The following is a 20,806-nucleotide window of genomic DNA, read 5'->3' as shown; positions in this document are numbered from 1 at the left end:
GTGCACATGGTGAACAGCATTCTCCTCTGGCAAAGAGCATCTGTGAACAGCTGCTATTACTTGAATGAAGTTTTCTCACAAATGCCTTTGCTGCTCTGAAAGCAAACTGTGGGGCACGAGACAGAGGTGCAATGGCCAAGACCCCACGTTGCTTCTCTCCTACTCTGTTCTTCCAGCTTCCCTGCATCTGCATCTAGAACACCTTCAAGTGACCAATGCTGGACTTCATCAACACTACAGCTTCTAGTGCAGCACATGTGAAGCTGCTCCCTGTCTCCTGAGGAACTGATGGATAGAGGAGGCAGCCTTTGCTCCTTGCAGAGTGCCGTCAGGCTGTGGCACAATGAGCGCAGGTTTACAAGGCAACACACCCAAGACCTGTGACTAAAGTTACGGTCCTCGGGCACAAAGCACCTGTAACAAAGTTCAAGTCATCATCCGAGCGATAATCCTGATCCTTGTTCAGAAGGCAGGCTGACAGGAACCAAACGCCCAGGAAACTCCGGGGTAAAGCAGGGCTCGGCAGGTCCCTTGCACGCAGGGGTACAGGCGGAACGCGGTGAGAGGGCTGCCACTGCAGAGCCGCCTGCCCACCCCCGGTCCTGCTTCCGTCACTTTCCTAGCAAAAACTGAGTCTGACTCCGAGCAGGCACTGCCTTGAACTCGAGGCACAGACACGCTTTACCCAGATTCATCGAGAAAGCATAAACAAACTCCGGAGAAGGAGCGAGTGTTGCTGAGCATCACCGCCCCGGGAATACAGCTCCCGAGGGGCAGCCCGGGCAACCGACTGGTGCCAGACGGAAACACCGAAAGTTGTTCTAGCGTTTCAGAACGGCGGGTAACAGCGGGGCAGCCGCGCTGCGCAACGAAATGCGGCGAGCGCGTGTGTGTGTGCGCGAGGTAAACAAAGCCCGCCGGGTGCCCGCAACGTCCCCTCCGGCCGAGCGACCGCGGCCGAGCGGCCGGGCCCGCTCCGGGCAGCACGGCCGGCACGGCCCGACCCGCGCCGCACCGGAACGGCACCGGCACCTGCGCCCGCGACAGGGGGCGGCGGAGGCCGCGGCGGAGGCCGCGCTCGCAGGGCTCTCACCCACCTCGTCGCCCCACTTGAGCACGTCCTTGTGGCGGTCGCGCAGGGCGCGGTAGATGTGGAGGAACTGGAGGATGCCGTGCCGCCGCACGTGCTCCGCGTACCGCCGCGTCTCCTCCCAGCTCAGCGGCGAGCCCTGCGACAGCAGCCCCATGCCGGCCGGGAGGGAAGGAGGGAGGGAGGCCGAGGAACCGAGCGGAGCCGGTGCGCCCGTGCGCTCGGTGCCGCGGCGGCGGGACCGAGCCCGGCGCCGCACGTGACGGCGACCGCGCGTCAGGGCCGTGACTCAGCACTTTCCGCCGGCAGGCGCCGCCCCCGCCGCGCCGAGCGCGGGCTGAGCGCGGCCTGGCGGCTCCGGCGGCCCCGGGGCGCTCTCGGCGCGGAGCCGCCGGGGAACGAGCGAGGGAGGGTCCCCGGGCAGGCCGGCGACCGTGAGCGCCGCTGCTCCGAACGCCCGACCCTCGGCCCGGACATAGGGGAGGAGGCGCCGCTCGCCTGCACCAGGCGACATGGCGGCGGGAGGGTGTCCCCGGGCAGGACGGGGCACATCTGGCCGGGCTGGTGTTCCAGGGGGAAAGGGACCCTTGTGGGCCTGACAGCGCCAAAATAAAGGTCCTGATTGAAAGGTTCAGTGCGCGAACGCTTCTGTATATTTTACAGATCAGAGCACAGGGGAAAAACGTGATGCTCGGAGTAGGTGGAGTGAAGTCCAGAGAGGTCGCACCTCATCCCCCATGGATTCTCCTCTGCATCCCTGCGGCTGCGGAACCCGCATGTGGTGTCAAGCAGTAAGCCCAGCTCGTGAAGACGTTGAAAATGAGTTTGTTACCTGGGGGTTGTTCTGGAGGGAATTGCAATAGCGTTGTGTCAGGAAAGAGGATGCGGGGGCGTGTCAAAGCGTGTATTTTATAGTCGATGAAATATAGAAGGAAGGCCTATTAGTGCTAAGTGTTTACTAAATGGAGAGACAAAAGGCTGAACGTTAACATGAAGGGAAAGTTTCTCACTGCTGAGAAGCAGAAATTTATTACTCCTGGACCCTCATTGTTCCATTCACAAAGCTCATCATCGACCGCAGGGCTGGTATGTGATAAACCAATGCTTTGAGAATTAGTAAGGTATTTAAACTGTGATATAGCCCACTAATGGGTGAACTGTATTATTAGATATTTCATTGACTGAATGACTGTACTTACAAGAACTGTTTAATTGTCTTATTCCAGGATATGAGGTGCCTAAAGAATAAAATAAGCTCCCAAGATAATAGAATAACAAAACGGAAATGCATTAATGGAAGATACCAAATATTAAAGTAAAACAACTCAAAAGTATTTTAATGGTATAAGTTCCTACACAAAAGGCAGCATTGACAGAACAAGGCGTAACCGTTAAAATCAAAATTACAAACAATTTATAATGAGCTGTTTTTAGAAGCTCATGATTTAAAAAAAAAACAAACTAAATGGTTTTGGCAGAAATTGTACAGGCTGGCCTGAATGAAAGCAGTGCTGTTGTTGGTACTATCTGGAGTTGGCTGGTTGACTTAGTTCGGTGGACAAGAATACACTCTTTGCTTCTAGCTAAAAAATCCCACTGCCTTTTTTTATTTTTGAAACATCAAGAGGCCAGAATTCTCACCCTTGGCAATGGTAGTCTGATGAGGCATATCGCTCATGTGAAAGCCAAGTTGTACTTTATTTCAGATCTAAGGTGACAAAGCCTTGCATGTTTGAGGGCAATTGGATCAAAATATCAAGATACCATATTTGTGCCATCATGCTGCCATCCAGCCTCAGCTTTTCCAGTTTTGAGTTAGAGCTGAAGCACCTCAGGAGTCCTGGCAGTGACAAGGAGCACCTGATAGTCAACAGCTGTGTCAGCCCCTTTCTAGCTCTTGGGGAAGTGAGCCTGTGTCTGGAGCAAGCCTTGTTGTACCAAATCAAAGTTAACGTTGTCATCTTACGAATCTGAGCTGCCATGTCTGTTGTTTAGGGTCCATGCTCTCAGTTCACTTGGCTGACAGCAAGAGCCCTGTGTTACTGAGAAACTTTTCTGGAAGAATTGGGTATTTGGTATAGTCCCAGCTGCTTTGAGTGTGTGGGTGTATAATGCACTGTAAACATTTCCAGCAACATACACAGAATTTTGAAATTAAGATCAGTTTTATTATATTGCAGGCTGCTATTATGCAGTCTGTAATCTTCAGCTGACCACTAATGCTATTCTTTGACCTGCAATTCAGGAGCACATTTTCAGTGTCCTGTCATTCTCAGTATTTAAACTCAGCTCATTTTTGTATTCTTTTAGTGCTGATATCTGCTCTGTTTCCGGTCCTGTGTGCTTAGTCTCGTCAACTATTGAACTAATACATTGTTTGTAACAGAAAATCAAGGTATTTTCTTTTGCACCAGAAAAACTGATGAAGATGTAAACTCTTTTCTCACACTGCAATCTCTAGCATAACAACGTGACAAGTCAGCTCTGTTTATGAAGTGTTCAGCACCTTCAGCTGAAGCTTTTTCCCCTCCATTTCTAATGTATGTGTTCTGGCAGTGTGGGGTGATCCACAGTGGAGGACTAAGCCATTTTAAAGTTGACAGCATCACATGCAGAAATGTTCATTTGCACATCACCTAAAATATGACTTCAAGACAAACCACCATTGTATAATATCTGCCCACATGCTTAATGTTGTATAATTATTTCCAGTACACTGAGTATCATGTATAATTACTTCCAATGCACTTAATACGAAAAAAAGCTTCTCTGAACATACAGGCAGTACTTTGGATGATGTTACTGGTTTACTCTGTACTCACATCCCCTGCCCCAAGGCTTAACTAGTTTTTCTGAACGGTCCAAAGGAAGTAGTGGAGGGAAAAGGCTGATGTACCAGTAATTTAGTAGGTTGATGGGAGGAGAATATGTGACTTGCAGCTTGCACAGTAAGGAGCTGTTTGACATGTTCCTGTCTTTCTCCACAGAGGATAACTCACTTTTTGTTTTGTATAGCTGCAAAGCTATTCAAATCAGCTGCCACTAAATCTAAATAGAGTAGCTTGGCTCTTTGAGAATATACCCACTGGGAGAGATGAAAGATATGTAGACTCATAGGTGAGGCCACTCCTACAGAATCCTTTCTTTTACTGGCTGTCATTAAAAGTAATAAGTAGCAAGGAGACGTCTTGTGATGAGGCTGTTATTAGAAGGAAGAAAAAAGATTTGTTTTACTTCATGAATCATCTGCAAAAAAATTTAAAGCAGCTTTGTTCAAGGTGATTTTTGAGCAGGCATTGCTGTATATTGTGTTATTCTCTGAGTAAAATGAAAAGACTTCAAATAAAGCAATCATCTTCCAAAGTTTTGAAATGGTATGTTTAGTAGGAAAAAAAAATCCTTTTTCTTTTTTTTTTTATCAAAGTTTTATGCTTCTAGGTCTATAATTTATGATATGCACTTGTGTCCAGTATAATTGACTCAGGTGAGCAGCAGATGCAATAACTGCTTCCTTTTTGGTGAGGAGAGTCAGGAGGCCTCCAGGCATTTCCTGAGGCACTGGAGAGACCTGTGCTCAGTCAATTATTTCTTGATGCAGAAAGTCTTGCTGACTAGCAACTTGGATTAAATGATCTATCTAGGGAGAGAAGGAAGTCAGGACATTGAAAGGATTCAAGTGAAGGATCTTCTGATGTATCTTCCAGTTAAAGTCTTCCTGCTCTGCATTGAAGAATATGACTAATGGGGACTTATTCTGGTCTAATTAATAATACTTATTCCTCTCCAAGCCTACTTCTCAATAAGTGTATGAGAGACATTGGTGTGGCTTCTCAGTATTGCTTTAAAATTTCCTTTTTTTGCTGTTGCCTGATGTAGAAATGACTGTAGTAGCATTAAGTTATGTCATGAGTCTAAGTGGTGCATTTCTAAGATTTTTTTGTGAATTTTTATTGATAACCATTGGTTTTGAAGGTTGGAGTTTTTTACTTCAGTAACAATGAATTGTGCATTTCAGTCTATAAAGTTTTGTGCATTTATGTAAAAAATGAATATAATCACATTATTTCACCACTTTGGTCATTATTAGCATGTTCCTTTTGCAAGGAACTTGAATTTCTCATTTCTGAGTAGCCCACATATTCTTTTGCTGTGTCTGTGGACGGACATGATTATGGTGCCTTGACTGACTTGGGTACATCTAATCATGCCATGAATGCTGCTGGCAGTAATAGCAGTTGTAGTGTGTGAATTATTTTGTGTGCACATTGCTGAACTGCTCCCTCTCAGAGTGGTCTGGCATGGTGACTGATACCCATTGTATACTGTTGACCTTTTTCTCCTGCCACCACCAGTTCCCTTGGAAGTGCACTCTCCTACCAATTTAGCTGTCACCGTGTCCAAATCTGTCCTAAAGAGGCTCTTTGATTACATCCACAAGGTACAAAGTATTCCCAAGAAAGCAAGAACTTCCAAATTACTTTCCAGTTTATTTTCTTTCCAGCATCTTCTAAGATGGAGACCCTTTATTATAGGATAATCTTTATATTCTTTTCCATAGGCTGACCTGTGGGTTTTTTTTCTTAGTAGATACCTGTGTAATATAAAATACAAGAATGCCATGTGCTCGATAGCAAAGCTGAAGGCTACCTTCTCATCCTCTCTGCATGTCGAGTTGTTGTCTTTAATGCATCACTTCATTCATTGTGAGTATCAGAAGCAGTGAAATTCTTCTTTAGACATAAGAAAAACAGTGGCTGAGTGCAAAGTCCTTCCAAAGACTCTGTTGATGATTAAGCTTTTCAAAACCCTCAATTCAGAGCATGCATCTTAACAAAGCGACTGAGTTCCTTGGTTACTTGAATTCCCACCACAGGTAGGAGTGTAGGTGTGTGCACATTTTTTGAAGGACAACATAGCTAGAAGTCCTAATTCCATCATCAACATCTCCTGAAAAGAATCCACAAACCCACAAATATTAGTTAAATGTGGGTTGGAGCATTCAGAAGTTAGGTGAAAAGCAGAATAAATAAATAATATTTTTCTCTTTAGCAACTGTCTCATCTTTCCTGCCACACTCAAGCTGTAGCATATTTTTTACATAAAGTTTAGCAGCTGAGAATAACGTACTGATCCTTAGTGAAAAAAAATAGTATAATTCCTAAGTAAGATGCATTAGTAGCAGCTTTTATATCTATTTTATTATCAGTTTTCAGTTTTTTTGCAGGCTGGGAAATAAAAGCAGAGCCAGTGAGCTGCACTGCCAGGTAAGAGTTGGAACCCAAACCATGCTTCCCATTACCAAATTCCCCAAGGCTTCATTGTTCTAGTATTTGAGGTTTATAGAAAATAACTGCCTGGTTTCTCTCTATGCCTGTAAATGATTATAGGCCTCACATTTCTAACCTCTTCTAATTCTGCCAGTAACAGCAATACAGCCTCCATGTGGTAACCTAGTTGTTCACATCCATAAACTTCTTTAATCTTTGTCCAAATTCCCATTTCTGCCAAAGAATGCATCAGGTAACAAGATAAGACACAGGGAAATGTAACCCTTGCCCCAAATAACCTGTCATGAACTGTAATGTTTTATCACAAGAACTGTACTTTGCACAGTTGTGTAAAAGAGCAACCATCTGCCTGCCAAACCTGCAGCTCTCCCACGCTCTGTGGCGCTGACACCAGGATTCCCAGGTTTTGCCTGTCGGATTACTGCTGCCAGCTGGTTCTTTCCAAAGCCATGGCTGCTGGGTAGCAGCACCAAGGCAGCATTGTTGAGTTTGTGCCCTGCACGCATCCATGCTTGGTACAATGAGGAAGAGGAGGCTGCAAGGTTCCCTCAGTGTAGGCTGTTGGGGGCATACAGCAGCAGAGCAAGAAGGAAGAACAGCAGATACAGCTGAAATATTCCATGTTTAAAATAATTCAGTCTAATGCTGGTTATAGCCTCCCTTTTAGTGTACGTACGTGTGCAGGTTTTGGTCATATGGATCACTCCCTGAGAAACCTTTGTTCTCCTCAAATTTCTCATGACTCCAGTGTGCTTTAATCTTTTTCATAAGAGCTGTGTAATTCTGTGGCACTCCACCAAGGAAAAGGCTTTAACTATGTCATGAAAGAGTTGTTTAAAATCCCAAGTACAAACCTGTGTATTACTACATGTAACAGAAGACTTAAACAGAATTTATTAATAAGCCTAAACTTGTTCCAGGCATCTTGAGTGAAAAACGCTGTTAGCTAGCTCAGTAAATACTAGTGAGGCTGAACTGCCAATTTGCAAATAGACTGGCTATATCAAGAAAGATGACACTGGCCTTCCATTTAATAGTTCAGGTATTTGAATAATTTTACATTCCATTTTAATCTTTCTTTGGTAGCTTGTATTTCTGGATAGAGCTTCAGGTACTGAGAAATGGATGGAACATAAGCTGAATAGGTCTGCTTTTTCCCAGTGAGAAACTGAGTTATGTGAGGGAACAGCTCCCAGCTGCTGTCTCACTGCTGCTTCCATATGCTGCATAAACACCACTGTTGGAAGTAACTATAGATCATGGGCTGCAGGGTCTTTGGTGGTGTTACCACACTTGTTTCTCAGCCTTTGTTGCAGAAAGAAAGATGCGGTCCTAAATGACCTAGGAGGTTCTTGGTGGTAAGGGATAGATTCTCAAAGATGCTACAACTAAACAGGCATGTGCAGCTGCCAAAGGATGGCTAAGTGCTTTGGAAACATTTTAGGCCTCTAAACATATTGAAAAGGTAGATTTCTCTTGGAGTTCTTTTTGTTCACCTTATCACATTATTGATCAATTCTTTGAGCCAGGCTTTATAATTACTGTCAGGCTGCAGATGGCTATTAGGAGAAGCCTGCAGGACACAAAACAAAGAATTAAAGTGTCTGCAGCAAAGCTGGACATGTAAAGTTACATATTTGGGTGTGAGATTTTCTAACAACTCATTTCCACTTAAAGAGGTTCTGTGCCCTTCTCCCTGTCCGCCTTCTGCCTTGGCCTACCTCCCCTTACATGCACTGGCTTGTGTTTTCTGACCCTGCACCAAGCCAATTCTAATTACTGGAATTGAGAAGAATATTAAACTGGAAAAAAGGTGAATCGTTTGTGATAGCTATGGAGTTGATTCAAAGCATGAATGTACTCATGAGCACAGAGTTAATGCAAAGGATGTGACTGGATGTGGGTCTAGGGAAAGGAAGAGGAGAAAAACTAAACGAGCTTTACAGCAATGGAAATGTTGTTAATGTTCTTTGTTAAAAAGTGCCACTACTCCTGAATAACAAATGGTCAAATTCTGTTCATGCAGAGTCCAGCATCATCCTACATATGCATGTTACCTTGGTCATTATGGTTTTGTCTTTCACAGTGTGGGTCTCAGTGGGTAAAGCTGTGACTGCAGTATGGCAGATCAGTGAGACACCAGCAGCAAGGCTTTGCTCTGAGGGAGGGTGGTCAACAGTAGTGACATATTTTGTAAGCTTGCCTCTCAGCTCTCTCCAGGTGATAATGTCTCTTGCCAGCTCCATGGGACGAAGGTAGGCTTGCTTTCTTCTTTTTTTTTTTCCTCATTTTTAGCTGTTTTTTTTCCCCTATCATAAATTCTGGAAACAGATCAGCTTTCCATCTTCCTCTCAAAAGTCTGTAGAAAGGCAAGATGGCAAATAAGTAAATGGCAATGAAACGTACTGCCCATGAAAGATTTGGCATAATTCAGTTGGAGGAAAAGAAGGAAAGTTAATCGTTAGCAGCAACTAGTAATCACTCCAGCATTTCAAAGTTTTTTCCAGATTAACTGAAGACATCTTCTGTTTTTGTTGAAGTGAAAGACAATATTTCCATTGGCTGCAGTTGGGGCAGTTTTAATCCTTTAAGTTTTGAACCATCCTGTTTTCTATTTCAATCTAAAATAATGAAGTACAATATTCTTTGAAAACTGGGTCAGTTATCTGATGTGTGGATTCATCATTCATTTTGACACTTATCTGATTATATCCTCATTCTTCTCCTGAGGTTAGTTTAAGAGAAAAGGCACCTCCCAAGCTATCCTCTCTTGAAATGTCACCTGAGGCTTTCTTGTTCACTTTTAAGCTCTGTGGGAAGTACAGCTTCAGCCCTATTCTAAACAAAACACAGCAAGAACCTGTCTTCCTCACACAACATGTCTTGGGGTGAGCATAGCAATGACTCACTGTTGCCTCTGGCACCCTGCTTTGGCTGGGCAGGTGCAGTGGCAGGAATACGGGAGTATCAGCTGCATGGGCAATTCATGCCAAAACACGGGCAGCTGTGTGTGCTGGGGAGCAAGGCAGTTGCCTGGACATAAACTGCAGAGGGTGGCCAGGACATCCACACAGGGCTGAAGACACAACACAGGACTTACTGGACCTCCGTGCTCTCTGCCTTGTGGCTGGAGGCTGGCTGCGATATGCCAGGCACTCAAGAGGGCATCTACATGTGAAAACCTGCATCTTTCTTGAAAGAAACACACCCCAGAGCTGGTGTGTTAAGAAGTCATGGGTGAAGGAGCTAACCCACACAGAGAAGGTAGTTGTTGGTTTTCCTTAATGTATTCTCCTCTGAAACCCTTAAATGGATTATGGTTTCCACTTCTTTTTTTAACAAATGGGCTATTTGTGCTGTTTTTTCCTTTGGCATAGCATATTGGACCTCTTGGCAGCCTGAAGGTCAAGGTTCCCATGTTGCAGTTGGCACTGCCTTATAGGCAGCTCTCAGCCCAGTGCTTCTGGTTGCACAAATGCATCCCTCATATTTTGTCTCCTGGAAAACTGGAGGAATGGTCTACCTTCAAGGGGACAGATTAACCAAAACTGAAGGAATAATATGTCCTTTAGGTGGACAGATTTCCTTTGAAGAAAGGAATTCTTTTCTTCTTTGTCTGTGCATGTAGACATTGGATACAGTGGTCTATCCTACAGAGGGAATTTCAAGCTTTCAACTTCGTATTTCCCAATGATACCTTCAGGTATTCTTTGTAGTCTGTACTGCGCAAACACATCCTACAGTCAGTCAGTCAGCCTGAGGACATTGGTGTAACTGTGCCCAGTGAGAGTAAAAAATGTGTATTTTCTGGAGTTGAGCTGAAATATGCTGCTCTCTGAAATGTCAGCTTTTAGGGTTGAGTGGAGAACTTTCAGTGAGGGTAAGAGTACTGCCACAGTAAATGCAGCTGGACTTGGCTATCTCACACAGCTTGGGGACACAAGAAAACTAGGTTTTCACAGCTTGCTTAGTCTGCATTTTTTAGTTAACCATCTTGGATTACTGAGTCATAGAACTCAGCTGCAGTTGACTTGAACTTTCAGAATAATTACATAAAATATTACATTTTTAATTTCCTATTCAGAGCTGTACTGAGAGTTCGTTCAGTAAACAAAAGAGGGTGTAGAAGATCTGTGCTAATAAAAATCCTGCCTAGAATCTCATTAAGAAATTACATCTGTTCCTGTGTACTAAATGAAGTAGGGATCTCTTGAAAGAAGCACGATGCAGTTGTATAATTTAAAAAGTGTATCATCATATGTACACAACAGGATGCCACATTAAAGGCAAGCTTAATTCTGGCATTTCATGATATTAAAGGTATTGACTTTGCAATAACAATTTTCTTTCAGTGCAGGGCCATTTTTGCTTGGATGGTGTGTGTGAATAACCTCATAGTTTCACAAAATTGGGAAGGTGAAAATGCAGGCCTCCTATGAATACACCACTCATGTCATTTATGTCATTTAACTCAGCGAGTTAGGATGCTTTTGATCATAACACATCCTCTGCCCTTTGAACTGCACTCAGAGACGGGCTGCCCTTCCCAGGGAGTCTGTGCCAAAAGGATGCTAAGACATCTGTGTTCTCATTGCCTTTGACACATTATATGCTGATAAATGAAACTTGCTTATTCCCAACTCCAGAAGAACCTGAGATTAACTGAGCACAGAACTGTCTGGTATTTGCTTTTCATTATTTCTTTGTGATAAGTGTGTGTCTTATGCTGATCCATTGGCTCCGTGTGCTGATCCTTGCCTTGGAGCGCCAGGCAGAGCAGCTGCAGCATTACTGTGTAGGGGTGGCACATCTGTCAGTCCCTGCTTAGTTCATAAACCTCCACAGACTGGAGGAGCAGAGCCCCCTCAGCACTTCCAACACATATTTGTTGTGTCCTTGGAATTTGAGGAGTTTCTCATATTGTACAACCCTCACCTTTCCAAGTGGGAAATTCTTCATCAAATCCATAGTTACCAAAGAGCTTCCCAAGGGGACAGTTGTAGTACTGTCAGCCTAGGAAACTGCATGTTTCCCACCTGGTCATGTTCTCAACAGTGACTGAACCCCTCCATAAAGAAGGTGTATTTTATGTCTTTTCTTGTTCTCAGTAATGACAACTATTTTTGTCAACACTTTCTAATGATGGGCACTCTTAGTGATACCAACAGCTGTATGGAAGTCTTGCAAAGTCAAATGAAGAACTTCAGGTGAGAACCACTGGACACTTTTTCCTGTAAACACTGATGCCAGATTTGTATATGGTAGCAATCAGAAAACACTAAATTATTCATTTATGTCCTGATTTCATAATTCCTTTAAGAAACAGAACATGATTTTGCCCACTGTAAAATAAAGACAATAGCTGCTATTCCGTTGCATATTGTACTTGTGAAGGAAGCAAGTTTCCGCATCTCAGGTTTCTGCATTTGTTAAGCTGTCCCACTTGCACACCAACTTCTTCAAGACCTACAGAGCCACTCAGTAGCAGAATCCAAAACAGAATTAAACCTGAGAGAAGAATCAGAATATAGAAACTGTCCTATTTGATGGGGAAATACTTGATTGACTGCACTAAGGACATAGTTTATTTTAAATATTCTAATCCTTTTAAAATACTAAGAGATCTAAAAGTAGATACTGCAACTTTGAAATGGAATATTGCTATTTTTGGGGATGGTACCAAAAGTAGATGTAATTGCCAAAAATACACAGAAATATTTAGCTGTTTTTCAGCAAGCACTGACCAAATAAAGGAGCTCCCCTGGATCAAGCTGGATGTTAATTAGTGACCCATCACTAGGGTCTTTGCTTCTGAAAGTTTAACACCACTATTTTATAATAAACCTATAAGATGCTGCATTTTAGAAAATACTGACCACATTCCTTGCTCCTTCTGTCAACCTGAACAATTTCATCTGAACTAAACAGATGTTTAGTTTAGCTGTTCTCATGCTTCCCTAAAATCTCTGCTCTCTGCTTAGATCTTAGGCTGCTTGGAGTTTAAAACAATGAAAATTTGTGGATGTGTTTTTTGTATTGTTCTTTGGCCATACTATGGTTATCTATAATCAATACAGGGTGTTTTCCATGGTAAATTACATCAATATGTGGCAGCAGTGCTGTGAAAATCAGGTTTCCAATTCCTTGGTAGTCAGGAATTTCTGACTACCAATATGATGCTATTTGAAATCATCTAAAAGGATCAAATATTCTGTAAGAAAATAAATGAACAAATCCTTTTTATCAATTCATATTGGTTTTCTGTTGCTGTATCACCAAATGAAACCAGAAAGATAAGGAATTCTTTTTTTTTCAGAGAAAATGAATTCATTTCTTATCTTTGGCAAAATTTGGCTGGTCTATATCCTTGAGTGATGTCATGTTATTTATCTGAGCTAATAAAAAGACCAGTGACTCAGCTTCTGTAACTTATAATTCAATCTCAGGTGAAAAGTTTGAACAGCATGCCAATATTTCATCCTAATGTTAATGTATTATCTTCGGGAGAGACCAAGGGGAGCCTTCTGGAATGCAAAAATGAATACATTTAGCCATAAATATTTTTAAGTCCTCTGCTTGTTTTCCAGGTGGCACCTGTTATTCCTAAGTGACTTTAATTCATTTGGATTGACAGATCAAATTTGCCATCAACTCTGCTACTTTCCAACCAAAACTGGTAGGAAACATACTAAAACAGAAAAAGGGATAATTATGGCAAGAAGTATTTTTTGTCTGGTGAGTTGGTTTATTTTAATCTTCTGCACTATCAATTATTTCCAAATCCTTCAAGTGGAAAATGCAGATGTAAACAGAATTATGGTACTCCACAGAGCACAGCTTGCACAGTTTCAGGAGAAAAAGTAGTTTCAGAAATTAAATTCAGGTGACTTTTTTTTAAATTGCACTTCAAAGTTGTGGGGAGAAGGGGGGTGCACAGAGATTGGAGGCAGTCTCAAAGTATTTGTGGGGAGGTCACTGTGCAGCAGCAATGTTTTCCATGAGTTCAGCAGCACAGGGCCAGGCTGGTTCAGGAGCCCTCTTGGAGCAAGAGCACCTCGTCTGGGTCTCTCTTGCCTGTGTCACTGAGCAGCATCATGTGTCATGGTCTGATACAGCTCAAACATAGTAATTCTTTTTGCAGAGGGAAGACCAAGAGTTTGTCAAGTTGTTTAGTCACTACTAAATTGAAAAATAACAAAAAAAGCTCTATACTGTTCCCTGAGGGTTGCCACAAGGTTCCCATGCAATGCTGGCAGCTGACTGCTTTGCTTAGCTTTTCACAAACCTGGTGACTTGTCTGAAGCAAATGCTTTCAGAGCCTCCTCTCCTGGTACTTTCAGTTTGCATTCCAATTCTAAAAGCAGCTGCTCTTTGAGCTCTGTATGACTTGGGTGGCCCAGTTGCAGAAGCAGATATGCCCTCCACATTCATGGAGAGAAGGCTGAAAAGGATTGCTCTGCTAGGGCTAAGAAGTTGGTTTGGGGATAGGAATTGTATTTTTAAGCTAACATTTGCCAGAATTGGTACTAAAAGATATAGTGCTGCCTCCCTCCTGCTCATTCCTACCCTCTCCCTTGAGATTGCACAAGCCTGGTCTGAACAACAAAGGAATTAATCCAATTGAAGTCTCAGCCAATGGGAACAAAACCACAGCTGTAATCTGACTCAGGGTTGTGGTGTGGTTTTCCATCCAGCCACGTGGACATGTGTGCCCACAGGAGGCAGAGCTAGAGGGAAGGGAGAGAACTGTCTCTCGGGGGACCAGGGAGGAGGACGCAGGGTGGTCTCTGGGAGCTTGTGCTTCCTCACAGGGTGAGGTTACATGGGATGGCTGAGCCTGGGGGTGGCTGTTAACCTGGGGACAGTGACAAGAACATTCAGCAGAGCTCTGTGAGCGCTTGTGAAATTTTTCTGATTCTTACTTCCCTGTGCTGGGATGGTGCACACATGAGCACCAAGCCCCATGCCACAGCATACCACAAGCAGGATGGAAGTGCTGGAGCAGCATGAGCAGGAGCCCTCAGACAGCATTTCCCAGGCAGCCACAAAAATTGCAGAGATGGGCATGTGACAACCTAGCATGAGTATGCAAAATGGTGTGTAGGACATGCTGGGAGGTGCCCCAAGCCCAGCTGTCCTAGAATTTCACTCACAAGGTAAGTCATGAGCATTTATTGTTCAACTATGTGTTCAGGATGGCTTTTCACAACGAAGTTGCATAAAATTGACTTATTTGTGTGTTGAGAAACCAAGTCAGAGTTGTGGAGCACCTCTGCATCTACACACTAGCCCGTGGTAGGGATTTTGCAGGCTAACTCCAGGGTTGGAGAAAGAGGCATGTGGAAACTTGGGCTGTCCTAAAAAGAGGGCATTGCAAGAAAAAGTTTCAAGGTCCTTTACTAGTAAATAGTTGTTTTTTCTGTTTTGCAATACAGGACAACTAAATATTCTGATCTTGTTAGAACCAATACCTCTCTTTCATCTTCTTTCTTTCATCATCTTATTTCTTTATCATTGACTAGAAAAATATACATTAATTCCTGGAAAAGCTTACAAAAACCAAAAAGGTAAGTGAACTAATTTCACCTTTGTGAAAGAGGGCAACTTGTTGGTACTTGCTGTCAACGTGCATTGATTTTATCTGGTGGGAAGATGGTGGCGACACCAGCATTGTGGTGCCTTGCTCTAACAACTCACACATGTACAGGGGCTGTTGAGCAGATGGAGAGAGCTCAAAAAAGTGGTAGAAAATGTAGCATCTTCTTCTGTGAAAATATGCACAAATACTTTTTTTTTCTCACTCTTCCCATTGGGAAGATTTCTTGATTTTTCAGCCTAGCATTCAGATGAAGGAAGACAGCGATCACAGTGTCCGTCCATCTGTCCCACTCTAAAAGCTTTGAAACCAACCACCACTTTTTAACATCATGAAGTGACACAGAGCTCAAAAGAATTACAGTAGGATTCATTTCACCTAAGTTTAGACTTCTGTAGTACCAATGTCTTCATCTGAGATAATCCCTTTGGTTGCCCTTACAGTTAGTGGAGACCAGCTGGCATGTTTAACCATGATTCAAATGACCTGATTTAGATAGCTATTTTGGGATGGGATGAATCAGGGACTAAGAGTGCCTTTCTGTCTTTTCAGCTTCATTAGGATGACCATCTGCAATGAAGAATAGTGGGATTTTCTACACGACTTCTGAAGACCATCTCTACATAAGAAAGGAAATTTAATAAGGCAAAGCTGAAGTGTGTGCTCACCAGCAGTGGTTGGGCCACTCACCATGGGTATCAGGCTGCGAGACAGAACATGCCCCTTGTCAGGGAGCCCTTCAACTAGATGGTATTTAGAGGTCATGAGAAGAAACATGCTGAAGAAGTACAGCTGAGGTGAGGAGAAAGTCTTAAAGAGCTTTAGGAGAGGTTATTGTTGGGGCAGATAAGAAAATAAAGCATGAGTTCAAAATAAACCAGGCTTCACCAGGTTTACTGTTTGCAGAATTAAATGATTATTCCCAGGAACTGACCACAACTCTGTGTGCTGTGACTGCTCAGATAAAACAACTTCTAAAATAACCCTTTCAGTATTTAGAGGTCAAGCCCTACCTCTGATCAGCTTATGATGCAATTTAGTAATTTTCCATTTCCAAATTGATAATTTTCAAACACATGCTTTTGATGCTTTTTCCAAGAAGCACTCTCTCTTCTCTGAAAAAGTAATTGTAAACACCTCATAGCCACCTAATTATTTTCTCTGAAAGTCCTCAGGCCCACTAAACTCTTAAGGATAGTTGAGTGGTTGCTATACTGAAACTGCTGCCTCTGATTGATTCTGTTTCCTGTTACTTTCTACCTCATGGCTCCCAGTCCAAGTGCTTCTGTTGAGACTTTTTCTTTGCTGAGCACAATGAAAGTCTTAAGTCAACACACCTGCCTGTGTCTATAAAAAATTATGGTAATGCAAGTAAATGAATGTGGATATATTACTGTACTAGTTCTATCCTGAATGTGTGAATGTTAGTGGTGTTCCTTGTAAACTGAAGGGTCTTGAAGTTGTTACGACAGTGTCTCTAAAACACACTGAGACCTGCAAAGTTGCCTGGTTAATCTGGGCACTCAGTTGTTTGTGGAAAGAGGTTGAGAAGCAGGATCGAGCTGTACCTGCAAAAGGGGCAGCCACGGACAACAACAAAAGGAGGAGACAAAACTGAAGAATCTGCTACATCATTTGCTGATCCCCGTGATAATGTTGAATGAAAAGAGTCACTTCAATAACCTTGGTAGCAATTTGTGCTTTGTCACAGTGACTCTCAGCCTTTTGTAAAGCAGGGTGTTGAATTCAAGACTGGCCTCAGTGAAAATGTAGTTGCTCCCACAAGCATATTCTTGTCTTAGGATCACTTGTTAATGCATATTTATTTAGTGATTTACTTTCTGGGAACAATTCAATTCACGTTCACTTTTTCATTATCAGCAAAAACTCATTACCCTGTTTTTCAGAAGGCACAAATGAGACAGCAAGTGAGGTAGTTAGTAGCTTAAAGCCATGCAGTGGGTCAGTGAGTCATCAGCAGAGCAGTTTGAATGTCAGGCAGGTTTTGTTTTGTGTTTCATTCCAGCAAAAACAAAAGAATGCAGGCTGGGAGAAAATGTTCAAACCAAATGAACTGGAACAATCACTCCCAAGCTGATCTTGACCAGAATTTGGTCCAGAGTCCAATGCTGCATGATGATCAGTGAATGCCAGATCCTCATCTCAACCTCAAAAGCTTTGTTCTCCATAAAACTTTGGCAAGATTGTTGTCTCTTGTCCATGATATCTCTGTTTGGGTATCCTCATTTTCCTCATGGCACAGTGAAAGGAAGCATGGCCCATATGACATCCTTGTTGCCATCCTCTTGCAGAGGGAGCAGAGGCCTTCTGGTCATGATATAAATGAACAACTCATCCCTCAGCATTTTCCAGTCTGTCTGCTTCTGTACATGTCCTTGGTTATTAATACTGGCCATTCCTTTGAACTAATTTTACTGTTTTTTTCTGATGTTCTTGAACACATTAATTCTCATGTCACCCATAGCTCTCCATAAGTACAATTTTTGTCCCTGTATGCTGAAGAAGGGCACAAGGCTGCCTTCCAGGGATTTTCTGGCAAAACACAAGCAAGCCAGAGTCAGGAAAATTTGAATGCAGTCTCTAGAGCTACCTGTGTGCACATGTATTTGTTCTGCACCAGCCTGTTAAGTCTTGAGAATGTGAACTGTTGATGGACATATTTCAAGTAAGTGAAACAAAGCATGAGAGCTTCTAAAATTAAAAGACACAACAGCCTCAAAATGAAACTTTTAGCCAACAGAATTTTCAAGGGCAGAGAAAAACAGGTAATATCAAGACAGAGGCTCTTAAATTAACATGCCTACATGTAGGTAAAGATATAAACATGCTTGCTGTCTTTATTTTGACTGTGGAAATCAATGGATCAGTGGGAACCAGTAGTTTGATTAATTTGCCTAAATGTTAGTGCCTTTGGATGAATTTAAGAAGTCTGAGATGTGCCTGGCACTTAAAACATAAAGGAAACCCACATCCTTTTGGGATGGCTGGGTGCCAGACAGGACACCCACCCAGCACACAGGCAGTGCTGGACATTTATGTGTGAATCTTGTCTCGAGCCAATACAGTCAGTAAAGCCTAAGGAGCAACTTGGGTTATCCTACAGTAGGACTTACGGGTGACCAAATAAATCACTTTATGTGCCTGCATTGGCTGACAGTGTACCTTTGACTGTACTGCCTGTAACTGAAGGTTTAATGTCTAGTGCATATATAGATGTCTAAATTTATGCTTCCTGACCTTGGGTTGCCCTCAGTGTTTCAAAGGACCAGTGGCAGATATGAAAGCATTTAGCTTACACAGCAGCTAATACCTGCAACTCCTCAGCTTCATGACTTGCATGACTGATCTGGCCTTTTTAAGTGGTCTGCCTTCCAAAGAGATATGATCCTATGGGAATTCTTTGAACACTTACTTCTCATATGAACAGATCCTACTTCTGGGTAGTGACCCAAACTGATCCTCCTGCTCTGCTTCTGCTGCATGAACCAGTCTCTTTGCTGTGATTCCCTGCAACAATTTCCATCCAGGAGACAGGTTTATCTTTTATTTCAAAGAATTTTGTGAGAAGAATTCAAGCTGCTGCTAACATCTTAAGGTGCTATATTACACACACCTTAAGAGAGCTCTGCATTGAGTTTTAATACATGATTTATGATCTTCGCTTTCATTTCTTCAGCTTTGTTAAGATTCCTTTGCAGTCTACGTGCTGTGCAGTTCACGTGGCCTACCACATCAGAAGAGCTGATGTGTTACTTCTGACAATGTGGCCAAGGTGTCCTTTTGCCAGAACTTGTTTGATACCAGCAATGAAGCAAAGGGACCCTGAAATGTCACTGAGAGCCATTTTGGCGGCTTCAGTGCATTTGCTGTTGTTCCACCAAGTGTGATCTAATGGAAAGCAAAATATTCTTATTATAGCAAACCGTAATTCACTGGCTGAACTCTCAAGTGTATGCAGTGACCAGCATAACAGCTTTAGAGCAGCAGCTGGGCCAGGAATCTGTTGGCCGCACCATTCTCCCAACAACATAGGAAATAACTATTTTTCCCATCTGCTAAATGTCAGTAATTTAAAAAATGTGTTCATACTGCACTGGGATGAAAGCAAAATATGTTCTTGCAAGAACTTGTCCAGCATTTAGCAGACTGGTTTGAGAAGCTGAAAAGAAATGTATTCCCTATCCTGCAAGGGTGGTAAGTATTAAGTTATGAATTCAAACTGGAACAGCTCTGACAGAGGTGACTGAAAAACTTTCAGATAGGTTGATGGTGAGATCATGTATCTGCAACATGCAAACCAAGTCCCTGGTGTGAGCCAAAACCATGAAAGATGTATTTCCTCCCCAGTCAAGACTATGTCCTTTTCCCTGTGAAAGCAGGGATGGTAGGTACTCTCTTGCGGTGGCCAGAAATTCATTCTGAATCCAACAAACATTTCCCTGATGCTAATGTTGTCAAACCTCATGCAATGTTGTGCACTTTGATTTTAGCAAATGGGAATTTTTTCATCTCATCCTTGTTGAATTGCACTCTGCTTTTTTAGGATCATGGCAAGAGCCTGCTAGGATCGTCCAGAGGTACGAATCTTTACTCCCAGGATGTTTACGGACAATAGATGGACACGAGAGAAGGGACGGTGGGCAGACCACTGCTGAAATGCACATTTTTACATGATGCAGTAACTCTTGACTTGAATGTTCTTCCCCTCTTTCTCCCGTGTCCCCGGAGCCTCCAGCAGTGCTGGCTGAAATAAGCATTTGCTGGCTTTCCCTCGGCCTTTCCCCCGGTACTGCCCTCAGCTTCCCAGTGGGACGCCCTTGTCCCCGCGGCCGCAGCACGGCCGCCTGCCCGGGCTGGCAGGGACGCGTCAGCTCCGGCTCTGCCGCTGGGCCCGTCCCCGGCTGTCCCTGCTTGTCGGCCGCGGGGAGCCGGGCGCCATGCCCGGCCTCTGGTGCCCTCCAGTGTCTCCTTCCCGGAACAATTCGGGAGAGCAAAACCCTTTAGAGATCCCGCGTAGAGTGATGATCCTTCTGGATGCGTGAGCATCAGGTGCCGAATTGAGGATTGAAATGAAATTAACTGGGCAAGCCCTGTGCCCTTGACTAAAGGCAAGAAATAGACGCTCTCAGCTGACATTAGGCCAGGCTGAGAAAGACAGGCTTTGCTACGTTCAGTAAAGCATCATGGTGTTCCTGGTTATCTGAGTAACAATTTGGAGAGCAACTTTATCAAAGATACTCCTTGCATAACTATTTGCACCGTAGTTAAAAGGTGGCATTACCCAACACAGAATGAGAAGTCGTGATTTTTTCTGTAGCCGCTTTCACTGAAAAGAACACAAATTGCAGACTGAAAGACCTTTAATCTGAATTTATTACTTCCTTTAGAGAAGTAACTTCAATAAATTTACTGTTTGGCTCAGGATAATCCCATACAAAAATAACACAAAACAAAAGCAGTATGTTCAATTTGCTGTTGCTAATAAAATTCAGCAGAATTCTGACCCTACTCATCTTAGCTATTCTCACAGAATCAGAGTCATGGGATGCGTCAGGTTGAAAGGGACCACAGAGGGTCATCTGGTCCAGCCTCCTGCCTAAGCAGGTCATCCTAGAGTACATGGCACAGGATTGTGTCCAGATGATTCTTAAGTGAAGGATACTCTACAGTTCTCTGGGCGACCTGTTCCAGTGCACAGTCACCTGCACAGTTAAGTTCTTCCTCATATTCAGGTGGAATTTCTTGTGCTACTTAGGAATTTTACTTATAAAATACACGGTGTCCTTCAAATGAAAAAAGAATACAGTGCCA

General features: G+C 43.2%; 1 protein-coding gene and 1 long non-coding RNA gene across 7 annotated transcripts in view; one reads left to right on the top strand and one right to left on the bottom strand.

Annotated features, from left to right (window-relative positions):
* The window catches only part of GCLC (glutamate-cysteine ligase catalytic subunit), a 34,698-nt gene extending 33,376 nt beyond the window's left edge, over positions 1-1,322 (bottom strand). For 5 of the 6 annotated variants that reach the window (XM_053973747.1, XM_053973749.1, XM_053973752.1 and 2 more), the window contains exon 1: positions 1,098-1,322. In XM_053973747.1, coding sequence (XP_053829722.1) covers positions 1,098-1,247 — 150 coding nt within the window. In that variant the 5' untranslated portion in view covers positions 1,248-1,322. Of the gene's footprint in view, positions 1-414; positions 781-1,097 lie in introns of those variants that run through there. The other variant, XM_053973751.1, reaches the window with a different exon arrangement.
* A 141-nt stretch (positions 1,323-1,463) lies between these two features.
* LOC128805214 (uncharacterized) lies at positions 1,464-16,994 on the top strand. The gene is made up of 4 exons (XR_008436327.1): positions 1,464-5,793; positions 6,297-8,633; positions 11,487-13,113; positions 15,527-16,994. It is a non-coding gene; the product is annotated as an uncharacterized LOC128805214 (long non-coding RNA).
* The last annotated feature ends 3,812 nt before the right edge of the window (positions 16,995-20,806 follow it).

The sequence above is a fragment of the Vidua macroura genome, chromosome 3, assembly GCF_024509145.1.
Source record: "Vidua macroura isolate BioBank_ID:100142 chromosome 3, ASM2450914v1, whole genome shotgun sequence".
NCBI lineage: Eukaryota > Metazoa > Chordata > Aves > Passeriformes > Viduidae > Vidua > Vidua macroura.
The sequence above is the reverse complement of the archived record's forward strand: the minus strand, read 5'-3'. Positions and strand labels throughout refer to the sequence as shown.